Source organism: Spermophilus citellus, assembly GCF_964194105.1.
Source record: "Spermophilus citellus genome assembly, chromosome: 2".
Classification (NCBI taxonomy): Eukaryota; Metazoa; Chordata; class Mammalia; order Rodentia; family Sciuridae; genus Spermophilus; species Spermophilus citellus.
In genome coordinates this window covers 257,519,023-257,531,176 of record NC_138183.1, presented here as the reverse complement: position 1 = coordinate 257,531,176, position 12,154 = coordinate 257,519,023, and the positions used below count along the sequence as shown (strand labels likewise).

The window sequence follows — 12,154 nt, the reverse complement described above, 5'->3', positions numbered from 1 at the left end:
GCCCAGGGAGTCATAAAAAGATAAATGCAGATAACCTGAATCAATATTTTCCCACTGTGGTCTCCACGAGCCCCCACAGCTGTTTTCTTGATAATCTGGCCAACGCCCCCACCCTCTGCCCCTCCCCTGCCCTCCGCCCTCTGACGGCCCACTGGGGCATATAAGTCCCAGACTCCAGGCCGGGGTGCTCTCCCACAGTGCCCTTCAGAGCCGCCATGGGGCTGCGACTGGCCCGCCTAGTGGCCATCTGCCTGGCCCTGGCCTTGGCTGGAGGCTCTGAGCTCCAGAGAGGTGAGAAGCCCGGGAGGTGGAGGGGATGGGCAGACAGTGCTGGGACAGGAAGGCCAGGCATCCCGGAGCAGGCACAGCGCCTGGGAGTGGGCTGGTCCCCTCTGCCTGGCATCCGCTGGACTGCGTACACTGGACAACCAGAGTAGCTCCTGCCTGGATGAATTGTTGCGGCCCTTGCTGTCCCTCTGAGCTTGAGAGCCTGGCCAGAGGGGCCCAGGGGACCCCACGCCCAGTGGAAGATCAGCAGGACACCTGAGGGGTGCTTCCGAGGTGGGGGAGTGTGGGGTCCCAGGACAGCCCTGGCGGGTCAAGGCCTGGGCGGCACCTCTGAAGAGGGGCTGTGTCCACCTGGTGAAGGGTCACTTCAGCCAAAAAGACTAGGGAACCTCCATTCCATCAGGGCTCTGCACCAGGTGGACAGAGTGACCAGGGTGCCTGACAGTCCCTCGGCCCTCACCACCCGCTGGGTCACACCCCAGGCCAGGCAGCTGGAGACGTGCTCCTGGGGCTGAGACCCCGGGCCATGACCCAGGCCTAAGAGGTCCTCCTGCAGTGGGGGGGGGCCTTCTGGACATGGCTACCTCTGGGGCCAGCTTGGGGTGGACTGGGGCAGAACTCCCTGGGCCTGGGTGGCTCACCCCGTGCCCCCACGGTCCCCACAGAGGCCAGACCCCGAAGCCATGGTCACAGCGTCTGCAGCACCTGGGGTGACTTCCACTACAAGACCTTCGATGGTGACGTCTTCCGCTTCCCCGGCCTCTGTGACTACAACTTCGCCTCCGACTGCCGAGACTCCTACAAGGAATTTGCCGTGCACCTGAAGCGCAGCCAGGGCCAGGGTGGGGGCCATCCTCAGGTGGAGTCCATCCTGCTGACCATCAAGGATGACACCATCTACCTCACCCACCAACTGGTTGTGGTGAATGGGGCCATGTGAGTGGGCTTGGGCAGCATCCATCCCGTAGCCTGGGGAGGGCTCTGTGGTCCAGATAGCCCCTGTGAGGCCCGGCTGCTCCGGCTGGTGGCCAGGGGGAGAGCCCTGAGGGTGGACTCGGGTCACAATTCCCTCCGCACACACTGGTGAGGCCCCTGGAGGTTGGCAGGGGTCTTCACCCGGGGAGCCCCTAGCTGTCCCTCCCCTTGGAGCTGGCCAGTGGTCCTGGACTGGGGTGCCTGGAGGCTGCCAGAGCTGCTCCCCAGGGTAGAGTTACAGGAGCTGCCCACCCTGGCTAGCTATTGTCCGTTCATTGTCTCTGGGACAATGAGGCCCTCTTAAATGTCCAGCGGGTCCCCACCTGCGGGCCTGCCCTCTTCCTGCTCCAGGGCTTCTGTTTCCTACACTAGACTCTAGCTGAGCTCCTACCCTGCCTGGCCTGCTCGGCCTGGGTCATGGTGGGTGGAGAGCAGGAGGGCCCCTGGGTGAGGCAGGTGCCCGGGGGAGGTCCCCGAGAGCCTCAAGACTGTCTGGGGTGATGGGAGAGGGCCTGGAAGGGGGGTGGGTGGCCTGGCCTCCTTCTTCCCCCACTCTCAGAGCTCCTGGGAGGGCCCTGCCCAGGACGGTGCCCACAGTGTGAAAGGAGATGAACAGTCTGAGCTGGTCCTGCCCCAAGGAACCTGGCCAGCCCAGAAGAGGTGTTCTCATGTGCCCCCTGGGCCTGGCCAAGTCTGTTTGTGGCCCCAGTGTGAGGCCAGGCCAGCAGCTATCCCCCATCTCCCACCATGCACCCAGCCTCAGTGCCCTCTGGGCAGCAGGACCCCGAGAGGACAAGAAGGGTGGGCCCTGGGCCAGGTGCTGGCAAGTGACTTGTGGTGCCCCCGCAGGGTCAGCACCCCACACTACAGCTCTGGGCTGCTCATCGAGAAGAATGAGGCCTACACCAAGGTCTACTCCCGCGCTGGTCTCTCCCTCATGTGGAACCGAGAAGACGCGCTCATGGTGGGTACCAGCATCCTGGCCCCTGGGGTGCAGGGTTCCTCCACCAGCCAAGTCCTGGTTGCCCTTAGGAGGGTGGAGGTGGTGGAGACAGTGGGCAGCACCAAGCCCTGGGGTGGCCTGGCCCTGGGGCTGCCTGGCCCTGGGGGCTGCCTGGCCCTGGGGTGGCCTGGCCCTGGGGGCTGCCTGGCCCTGGGGGCTGCCTGGCCCTGGGGGATGTTTGACCCTGGGGCTGCCTGGCCCTGGGGTGGCCTGGCCCTGGGCTGTCTGGCCCTGGGGCTGTCTGGCCCTGGGGTGGCCTGGCCCTGGGGCTGCCTGGCCCTGGGGGCTGGCCCTCAGCTTCCCCCCCCCAACACGCTGCTTCTCGGTGGTAGATGCCCCTCTTCCCTGCTGCTCCTGATTAAGGTGCCAGCCTGGCCTAGGGCTTCCCAAGGCCTTGGGCCCACTCACCTGCCCACTTCCCCACAGCTGGAGCTGGACAGCAGGTTCCAGAACCACACCTGCGGCCTCTGCGGGGACTTCAATGGCCTGCCGTCCTACTCGGAGTTCCTCTCTGAAGGTGAGCACTGGGCTGGGGTTCTGTGGGGTGGAGGCAGGGGTGGAGCTGCTGACCGCTGACCGGCTGTGCCCCCAGGCATCACATTCAGTGCCATTGAATTTGGGAACATGCAGAAGATCAATAAGCCTGAGGTGGTGTGCGAGGACCCCGAGGAGGTGCCCGCACCTGAGTCCTGCTCCAAGCACGTGAGTCCCAGCCTGGGGGCCCTTCGAGTTTCTGGGTGGGGCCCCCATCTCTGGGTGCTCTCAGGAACCCTGCTGCGGGGTGAGAGAGGGGAGCTGTGAACAGTTGCCCACCCCTACGTCCTTCCTGCCAGCGTGCTGAGTGTGAGAGATTGCTGACCGCTGCGGCCTTCCAAGACTGCCAGGCCCGGCTGCCGCTGGAGCTGTACGTGCAGGCCTGCATGCAGGATCGCTGCCGGTGCCCGCAGGGGGGGGCCTGCGTCTGCAGCACCCTCGCCGAGTTCTCCCGCCAGTGCTCCCACGCTGGCGGCCGGCCTGGGAACTGGAGGTCGGCCTCCTTCTGCCGTAAGTGGCCTAAGACAGAGCCAGTGGCAGCCTCCCTGGGTCTGGGGAGCCCCGGGAAGGTGTCTGTGCCAAGTACCCAGGGGCCACAGCTGTGGGGAGCCAGGTGACTCCAGTGGCCGAGACTGAGGCCCTTGGACATGGCCACCTGCCACCGGGCTGTGCCCTGGTGGGATGGCCTGTTCACGGAGCTGCCTTCACTTCCAGCCAAGAGCTGCCCTGGGAACATGGTTTACCTGGAGAGCAGCTCACCCTGTGTAGACACCTGCTCACACCTGGAGGTCAGCAGCCTGTGCGAGGAGCACCACATGGACGGCTGTTTCTGCCCAGAAGGTTGTGCTCGGGGGTGGGGGGGTGCCTGCTGAGTTGGGGTGGGAGCCAGGCTGGCAGCCCCGCCCTGGGGACTTCACCTGAGCCGCCCAGGGTGACTTCACCTCCCCTGCTATCCCAGGCACTGTGTATGATGACCTCACGGGCAGCGGCTGCATCCCCGTCAGCCAGTGCCACTGCAAGCTGCACGGGCACCTGTATGTGCCGGGCCAGGAGATCACCAATGACTGCGAGCAATGGTGAGTTGCCGGTCCAGGGCACAGGGCCCGGAAGGCTGGGGCGTCCCCGAGCCCTGACCCTGTGTTCTGATGGCCGACAGTGTCTGCAATGCTGGCCGCTGGGTGTGTAAAGACCTGCCATGCCCTGGGACCTGCACCCTGGAGGGTGGCTCCCACATCACCACCTTCGATGGGAAAAAGTTCACCTTTCATGGGGACTGCTACTACGTCCTGACCAAGGTGGGTGGGGTGCAGCTGGGGCCCCGGCCCTCCCAGCAGGGGACTGGCTGGCCCTTGAGAAGAGGGGGCCTGGGGCTGTCTCTAGGGTGGTGAAGGGTGTTGAGAAATGGGCTTCCCTTCTCAGTCACTGTGGAGCCCTGGGTTCAGGGCTGGGCCCGGCCCCTGGGCCACAACCCTCCCGTCTTCCCCACACAGGGCGACCACAACGACTCCTTCACCCTCCTGGGCGAGCTGGCCCCCTGCGGCTCCACGGACAAGCAGACCTGCCTGAAGACAGTGGCCCTGCTGATAGACAGGAAGAAGAACGTGGGTGCCCACGCTGGCAATGTTCCCCCCAGGGCTCCAGGGTCCTCGAAGCCTTCTCAGCCCTGGACACCCTTGGCCTTTCTTGCAGGTGGTGGCCTTCAAGTCGGATGGCAGCGTGCTACTCAACGAGCTGGCAGTGACCCTGCCCCACGTGGCTGGTGAGGGGAGGGGACCCAGAGCTGGTCTGGTTGGCTTGACCTGCTGGGATGTGGGCAGCTGGGGGCCTGGGGCCCAGGAGGCCGGGCAGGGGAGGGTCCCTGTTCCCTGGGCCACGCGGGCCTCTATGTGGGTGGAGGGAGCCCCCTGCTGCACCAGGGTGCTGTGCCCTCACTGCGCCCTCCTTGCAGCCAGCTTCTCCATCTTCCAACCCTCCTCCTACCACATCGTGGTGAACACGGCCCTCGGGCTGCGGCTGCAGGTGCAGCTGGTGCCCGTCATGCAGCTCTTCGTGACGCTGGACCAGGCTGCCCAGGGGCAGGTGCAGGGTGAGTGGCCCCGCCTGGCTCTCCCCGCCCAGGTGCCCCCCCAGCCCAGACCCCTCCCAACCGTGTCCTGGCCCCTCAGGGCTCTGCGGGGACTTCAATGGCCTGGAAAGTGACGATTTCAGGACGGCGGGTGGCCTGGTGGAGGCCACGGGGTCCAGCTTCGCCAACAGCTGGAAGGCCCAGGCCAGCTGCCACGACAAGCTGGACTGGCTGGACGACCCCTGTTCCCTCAACATCGAGAGTGGTGAGGCTCGGCTCCGCCGGGCGCCACGGCCTGCCGTCCCTGAGCTCCGGCCAGCGAGGCGGGCAGGCGGGGCTCCTGGTGGGACAAGGGGTGGGTGAGGGTGGGTGGGTGTTGGCAGCCTGCCAGGCTGGGTGCCAGCCCCTCCACCTGCTGTGTCCTGCTGCCCGGTTGGCTTAGGGTGGCCCGTGGTGGCAGCCTGCCAAGTGACATGGCGGGGGGTGACTGGCTAATGACTGGGTGGTGACCCTCGTCCAGAGATTGGCCTGGAGCCAGGACAGTGTGCCTTCCACCCAGCACCCCAGGTGGTTCTTGGCCCCTTGGGGTGGAGAGAGAGGAGGTAGCAGGGTGCACCCTGCCCAGAGCTTCCAGGGTATTTGACCAGAGGGACTGAGGGGCCAGGGCTGGGGGCCACATCTGCTCCAGCCTGGGCGAGCCAGCCGCTGGACCCGGGGCGTGTGAGGGGCCTGGCCTTGCTGAGGCTCCCACCTGCCTCCCCAGCCAACTATGCGGAGCACTGGTGCTCCCTCCTGAAGAAGACGGAGACCCCCTTCGGCAGGTGCCACCTGGCCGTGGACCCCACTGAGTATTACAAGGTCGGTCCCCTCCCCCATGCCGTGTGCCACGCCCAGAGCCTGCCTGGCGTGCCCAGTGGGTGAGGGGCGTGTGTGCTGAGTGCACAGGGAGCCGGGTCGCGCCCAGGGCTCCACCTCACTGCCCCCGTTGGCTTTCCAGAGATGCAAGTATGACACCTGCAACTGTCAGAACAACGAGGACTGCCTGTGCGCGGCGCTGTCCTCCTACGCGCGGGCCTGCGCCACCAAGGGCGTCATGCTGTGGGGCTGGCGGGAGCGCGTCTGCAGTGAGTGCCCCCTGAGGCTGGGCCCTGAGCACGGGTGGCCCAAGGGAGGGTCACCTCCTGCAGCTGGCTCCTGGCGGGCACCTTCAGGGACCAGGGATGGGGGTGGTCAGGAGCTGTGGCAGCTGAGTTCAGGGTGGGCGTCCCTGGGCGGCTGCCCTCCCTGGTCTTGGTTGGATGGGTGCTGCTGCCCTGATGGAGCGAGGCTCAGGGACAGTCTTCGGGGATGGAGCTGGGAGCTGGTCTCTCCTGCGCCTCACTCTAGTCCCTTGGTTCTCTGCAGACAAGGACGTGGGCTCCTGCCCCAAATCTCAGACCTTCCTGTACAACCTGACCACCTGCCAGCAGACCTGCCGCTCGCTCTCTGAGGGGGAAACCCACTGTCTCAAAGGCTTCACGCCCGTGGATGGCTGTGGCTGCCCTGACCACACCTTCTTGGATGAGAAGGGCCGCTGTGTGCCCCTGGCCAAGTGCTCCTGTTACCACCGAGGCCTCTACCTGGAGGCGGGGGATGTGGTCTTGAGGCAGGAGGAGCGCTGGTGGGTGTCTGGCCTGGGCAGGGAGGCCTGGGGTGGGGCAGGTCTGCCTCTGGAGCTCTGCTCTGAGCTGAGACGTGGGTGCAGATGGGCCTGGGGCGGGGGACTGGGAGGGGCCGCTTCCCTTGACTGTCCCGAGTGAGGACTCCTGGGCCCTGTTTACCCCCTCTCCTTCGCAGTGTCTGCCGAAATGGGAGGCTGCACTGTACGCAGGTCAAGCTGATCGGCCAGAGTAAGTGGATGCTGCTCTGTGCATGGCCACCGGCCCTTTGGCTTGCTCCCCTGCTCCTTCTCCTCCCCACCCGTGCCCGCTCACTTCAGCGTGAGCTCAGGCAGCCCCTCTGTCCCACAGGCTGTGCGGCCCCAAAGATCCTTGTCGACTGCAACAACCTGACTGCCCTGGCCACCCGAGAGCCCCGCCCCACCAGCTGCCAGACGCTGGTCGCTGGCTATGTGCGTGCTGGGGAGGGTGGTGGTGGGTGGGCTGGGTGGGGCCTTTGGGTGGACTCCTCTACGCCCTGTCCACCAGGTCCGGTGAATCCTATGGATACTGGATTTTGTTGACACAAGTGGTGGCCTCTGGGCCCCCTGGGAACAGAGGCCAGTTTAGCGGCTCTAGGCAGGCCACCTTCACCTGTCTTCCTGCCCACATGTGGGCCGGAGGGGAGAGGCCTGGGGCCAGGGAGAGCTTCTCCCACCTCCCAGAGGGAGCTTTGGTCTCACTGAAGCCCCCTCTGCTGCCCCCAGTACCATACGGACTGTGTCAGTGGCTGTGTGTGCCCTGAGGGGCTCCTGGATGATGGCCGGGGTGGCTGTGTGGTGGAGGAGGAGTGCCCGTGTGTCCACAACAAGGACCTGTACTCCCCTGGGGACAAGATCAAGCTAGACTGCAACAACACCTGGTAAGTGGCCTGGCTGAGGGTACCCTGCCGGGTCCTACAGGGCCGGGGTGGCTCTGGCTCAGCTGATGGGCAGTCTCTCCTGTCTGCCCCTGGTCCTGGAGCAGAGGTGGGGTGCAGGGCATGTTTGGGCTGCTGTGGGTGCTGGTCGGTGTCCTGCCTGGGCTGCCAGGAGTGTCTCCACCAACCCAGGGTCTCAGCCAGGTTGGTGTCTGAGCAGGGGTGGGCCCTGGGCTCTGGCCCCTTCAGTTTCTCTCCTGTTCTCAGCACCTGCCAGAGAGGACGCTGGCAATGCACCGAGTTCCTGTGCCACGGCACCTGTTCCATTTACGGGAGCGGCCACTACATCACCTTTGATGGGAAGCACTATGACTTTGATGGACACTGCTCCTACGTGGCTGTCCAGGTGAGGCCTGCCCTGCCCCACGGTCCCCACGGTCCTGCTCTACCTGCTCTGAGGTGCAGGAGACCTTGTGGGAGGGCCAGCCCGGGCTCTGCCCCAGGCCCCACCTGGTCAAGGTTTGGGCTTCGGGCTGGGAGAGGGGTGGGCACGGTAAAGCCCCCTCTCCAGTTCTGTGACCCTCCTGCTGAAGTACCTGTGTGTGCACACGCATGTGTGATCAGGACAGGCCTGGCGGCTGGCCCAGCCCTGGCACCCCCGGTGCCACTGTGATCCCCAGCCACCCGACGAGGGGCTGCCCTCGCCAGGTCTGAGTTGGAGCTAGCTGACCTCACCCACTGGCCCCCAGGACTACTGCGGCCAGAACTCCTCAACAGGCTCCTTCAGCATCATCACTGAGAATGTCCCCTGTGGCACCACTGGTGTCACCTGCTCCAAGGCCATCAAGATCTTCATAGGGGTGAGTGCTGCCCATCCCTGGGGTTCCGAGAGCCCTTGGGGACCCTCAGACACTGCTAGTGACCTGCCTCTCCTCTGGGCAGAGGACGGAGCTGAAGCTGGAGGACAAGCGCCGGGAAGTGGTCCAGCTTGAGGAGGGCCACCATGTGGCCTACACCACGCGGGAAGTGGGCCAGTACCTGGTGGTTGAGGCGAGCACCGGCATCATCGTCATCTGGGACAAGAAGACCACCATCTTCATCAAGCTGGCTCCGTCCTTCAAGGTGGGCCGCCCCTCTGTGGCCCCTGAACTGTGCCGCCCCCCGCCCCCCCAGCTGCCTGGCCTGTGAAGCCTATGCTCCTTCCTCACAGGGCACTGTGTGCGGCCTGTGCGGGAACTTTGATGACCGCACTAGCAACGACTTCACCACGCGGGACCACATGGTGGTGAGCAGCGAGCTAGACTTCGGGAACAGCTGGAAGGAGGCCTCCACCTGCCCAGACGTGAGCACCATCCCGGACCCCTGCAGCCTGAACCCGCACCGCCGCTCCTGGGCGGAGAAGCAGTGCAGCATCATCAAGAGCAGCGTGTTCCGCGTGTGCCACAGCAAGGTGGGTGGGGCTGCGGGCCTGGGCGGGGCCACAGCGGGTGGGCGGGGCCGGGCGAGGGGCGTGGTCACGGCCCTGCCGGGCTCTACCCTGCGCTGAGGGAGCTCTGGGGCGTGGCGCGCTGTGGAGTACTTGTCCTTGAGTTTTCTCCTTTCTCATTGTTCTTTGGACACCTGAGGAGATGACCAGGTGATCCTCTGAGACTCCTGGTTGGACCCAGCGTCCCTCTACCTCTCTGCCTTACATGCTCACAATGGAGGGAGGGAAGGCAGGTAAGGGGCTAATGACCAGATGGCCCCAGATACTGGCAACAGTGGGCAGGGCCGGTTTTAGGTTGGCCATCTTGTCCTGAGACCTTCGAAGCCCCAGGGCTGCACAGTCAGGGTGCCTTTGGACACCCCCAGTTATGAGTCACTTCGGAGCCCTGGGACGACCAGGGCCAGACGCAGGGTCCTGGCCTCACGAAGGCAGCGCGGGCCCAGGGCACACCACGTCTTCTCCTCAGGTGGACCCCAGGGTCTTCTACGAGGCCTGCGTGCAGGACTCCTGTGCCTGCGACACGGGGGGCGACTGCGAGTGCTTCTGCTCTGCCGTGGCCTCCTACGCCCAGGAGTGCACCAAGGCGGAGGCCTGTGTGTTCTGGAGGACACCGGATCTGTGCCGTGAGTGCCCACTGTCCTGACCAGGGGCTGCAGTGAGGGCTGGGGGCAGGCGGCACTCCCTCCCCTCCAAGTGACAGCATGTATATCATTAACCCCATGCTTCCTGGGATCACTGTGAGACCTGGGTTGTCCAGACCTGGCTGGACGTGTCCCTGCCCACTCCCCCATCCCAGCCTCACCTTTGTCTGGGCCCCTGCCTGCATCCTGCTGAGTCTGACCCTGTCCCTATCCTCCTGTCCTCCCTTCAGCCATATTCTGTGACTACTACAACCCCCCGGACGAGTGTGAGTGGCACTATGAGCCGTGTGGGAACCGCAGCTTTGAAACCTGCAGGACCATCAACGGCATCCACTCCAACATCTCTGTGTCCTACCTGGAGGGTGAGCGGGGAGGGCCTTGGGGGCAGGGGTAGCCCTGCTGGTAGGCGTCAGTGGGGCTTGAAGCCGCCATTGGCTGGAGACCCAGGGGACCCTGGCGGGAAGCCTGAGGTCTGGAGATCTGAGGCCCAGGGGGCGGCCAGGCTCACCTGTGGCAGAACGTGTCCTTCGAGCAGTGGGCTTGGGCTGCACTGAACCTCCTCAAGGAGAATCAGAGAAGCAGCAGCTAACAGCCCTGAGAGGGGCTGGCTGTGCAGAGGACCCCCAGGGGTGGGGAGACCCAGCCCTCTCTGTCCCCTGGCCTTGCCAGAGGAACACCCCAAGAGACACAACTGATGGGTGGGGATGCTGGGGAGGCTCCAGTGGACCTCCCTGGAGGTCCAAGGCCCTTGCCCTGTGCCCGCCAGGTTGCTACCCCCGATGCCCTACGGACAGGCCCATCTACGATGAGGACCTGAAGAAGTGTGTCACTGGGGACAAGTGTGGCTGCTATGTTGGGGACACCCGCTACCCCCCTGGAGCGCAGGTTCCCACGAAGGACATCTGCACATCTTGGTACTCAAGCCCACAATGCAAGGGTTCAGGCAGGGGCTTGGTGCACACGCAGGCACGCCACACACACACACATAACAAGCACACACATGCCTGCACACACACACAATCCCATGCTGCTCCATGCAGGTGCACATACCCATGCGTGCGCACACAGCCACATGCATCTCATACACACACGTCCACACACAGAGTGCGTGCCTGTACTCATGCATGGACACAGTCCCGCAGGTGCACGCAGTCACTCATGCACATGAATGTCACCTGCCTGTTCCAGCTTTTTCCCATCTTACCTGTCCCGTGCCTCTGCCCGCATTTAGAACCTGATGGGTGGGGCTCCTCTGGAGCTGGTTTTTGGGACGGGGTCTACACTGGGAGCAGGCCTGGAGGGAGGGGCAGGAGGCCTGCAGCCACTGTGCTTGCTTTGCAGTGTGTGCACTGACTCCTCACATGTGGTCTGCCACCCGGAGGAAGGTAAGCTGTCCTCTGTGGCTACCTCTGCGGCAGGAAGCCTGCAGCCTGCCCCGTCCCTGAATCCATGGGCCTGGCCTGCGTGGGGTTGTCCTCTTGGGTTCTACCTGTTTGGTGCCCAGACATGTTCAGACCTGCTCTGCTGTGCAGCAGCCCATGGGCTCCTGTGACATGATAGTCCCTTCTTATGGGAGCCGGTGCCTCATGGTGAACATCGGCTGCCCCTCCCCTCTGTGTCCCCTATGTTCTGATGAGGCCCCTTCTTCAAGGGGAGGAGATCCAGGAAAGGGGTCCTGCTGGGGCACTTGTTGGAACTGGGGGCACCCAGTGTCTCCTCAGGTGTGACCTGCCAGGCAGCGCTGGGGAGTGAGTCTGCCTCCACCTGCCGCACTGATGGCTGGCCTCCTCCCCCCCAGGGAAGATTCTCAACCAGACTCAGGACGGTGTCTTCTGCTACTGGGAGTTCTGTGGCCCCAATGGGACAGTGGAGAGGCAGTTCAACATCTGTGAAAGTACCACGGCACCCCCGTCCACGCCGACTTCCTCCACCACCTCTGTCCCCACCACCACCTCCTCTGTCACCACCACCACCACCACCACCACCACCCCCTTCACCAGCTCAGGTGAGGCCCCATGGCTGCAGATCTCTGCTGGGGACCTTGCCTTTCCCCAGCAGCCCACGTGGCCTGGGTGGCCAGCTTCTGTCTGCAAATCAGCTGCCAGATGAGGTAACATCCATGTGCCTCTGTCCCTGCAAAGATGCCCTTAAGGCCTAATCACAGGACTTCCTTAAACCCCTGTTTGTTGTGGTCAAAATCGTGGACACACTGGGCAAACCACCAGGGTGTGACAAGACACAGGAAGGCACACTGAAAAGTGAAGAGAGTTAAAGGGTCTCGGCCTGGGTAACGAGACCCTTCCCCTCTCTATTGCAGTTCCCTCAACTTCAAGTAAGTGACGCTGCAATATGTCACGGTGACAAACAGGGCCAAGATGAGCAAAATCTATAGAACCCCCAGGAGACTGCTGGGGGCCTGCGAGGCTGGTGGGCTTATCTGCTTAAGGACCAGTGATGGTGTATTTGGGCAACTTTACTGTCTGCTCAGGCCAGGGACTAGTGAGGAGGGGCTGGACCTGCGTGAGGGACCCTGCGGTTGGCCAAGAGTAGAGACAAGGCCTGTCCATACTCCCCCTTCCTGGAGCTGTGGCTCTACGGGTTCCTCC

General features: G+C 64.2%; 1 protein-coding gene across 1 annotated transcript in view; it reads left to right on the top strand.

The window, feature by feature from the left end:
• Nucleotides 1-215: 215 nt before the first annotated feature.
• The window catches only part of MUC2 (mucin 2, oligomeric mucus/gel-forming), a gene marked incomplete at both ends in the record, with an annotated part of 28,454 nt that continues 16,515 nt past the window's right edge, over nucleotides 216-12,154 (top strand). Inside the window, 28 exons of the mRNA XM_081280507.1 lie at nucleotides 216-291; nucleotides 954-1,224; nucleotides 2,113-2,227; nucleotides 2,693-2,783; nucleotides 2,859-2,968; nucleotides 3,100-3,310; nucleotides 3,515-3,640; nucleotides 3,759-3,876; nucleotides 3,957-4,095; nucleotides 4,291-4,401; nucleotides 4,490-4,559; nucleotides 4,749-4,886; nucleotides 4,966-5,130; nucleotides 5,629-5,723; nucleotides 5,863-5,989; nucleotides 6,270-6,525; nucleotides 6,702-6,754; nucleotides 6,875-6,975; nucleotides 7,270-7,424; nucleotides 7,689-7,827; nucleotides 8,171-8,281; nucleotides 8,364-8,543; nucleotides 8,632-8,871; nucleotides 9,374-9,530; nucleotides 9,779-9,910; nucleotides 10,315-10,462; nucleotides 10,890-10,933; nucleotides 11,347-11,553. Coding sequence (XP_081136633.1) covers nucleotides 216-291; nucleotides 954-1,224; nucleotides 2,113-2,227; nucleotides 2,693-2,783; nucleotides 2,859-2,968; nucleotides 3,100-3,310; nucleotides 3,515-3,640; nucleotides 3,759-3,876; nucleotides 3,957-4,095; nucleotides 4,291-4,401; nucleotides 4,490-4,559; nucleotides 4,749-4,886; nucleotides 4,966-5,130; nucleotides 5,629-5,723; nucleotides 5,863-5,989; nucleotides 6,270-6,525; nucleotides 6,702-6,754; nucleotides 6,875-6,975; nucleotides 7,270-7,424; nucleotides 7,689-7,827; nucleotides 8,171-8,281; nucleotides 8,364-8,543; nucleotides 8,632-8,871; nucleotides 9,374-9,530; nucleotides 9,779-9,910; nucleotides 10,315-10,462; nucleotides 10,890-10,933; nucleotides 11,347-11,553 — 3,886 coding nt within the window. The remainder of the gene's footprint in view (nucleotides 292-953; nucleotides 1,225-2,112; nucleotides 2,228-2,692; nucleotides 2,784-2,858; nucleotides 2,969-3,099; nucleotides 3,311-3,514; nucleotides 3,641-3,758; nucleotides 3,877-3,956; nucleotides 4,096-4,290; nucleotides 4,402-4,489; nucleotides 4,560-4,748; nucleotides 4,887-4,965; nucleotides 5,131-5,628; nucleotides 5,724-5,862; nucleotides 5,990-6,269; nucleotides 6,526-6,701; nucleotides 6,755-6,874; nucleotides 6,976-7,269; nucleotides 7,425-7,688; nucleotides 7,828-8,170; nucleotides 8,282-8,363; nucleotides 8,544-8,631; nucleotides 8,872-9,373; nucleotides 9,531-9,778; nucleotides 9,911-10,314; nucleotides 10,463-10,889; nucleotides 10,934-11,346; nucleotides 11,554-12,154) is intronic.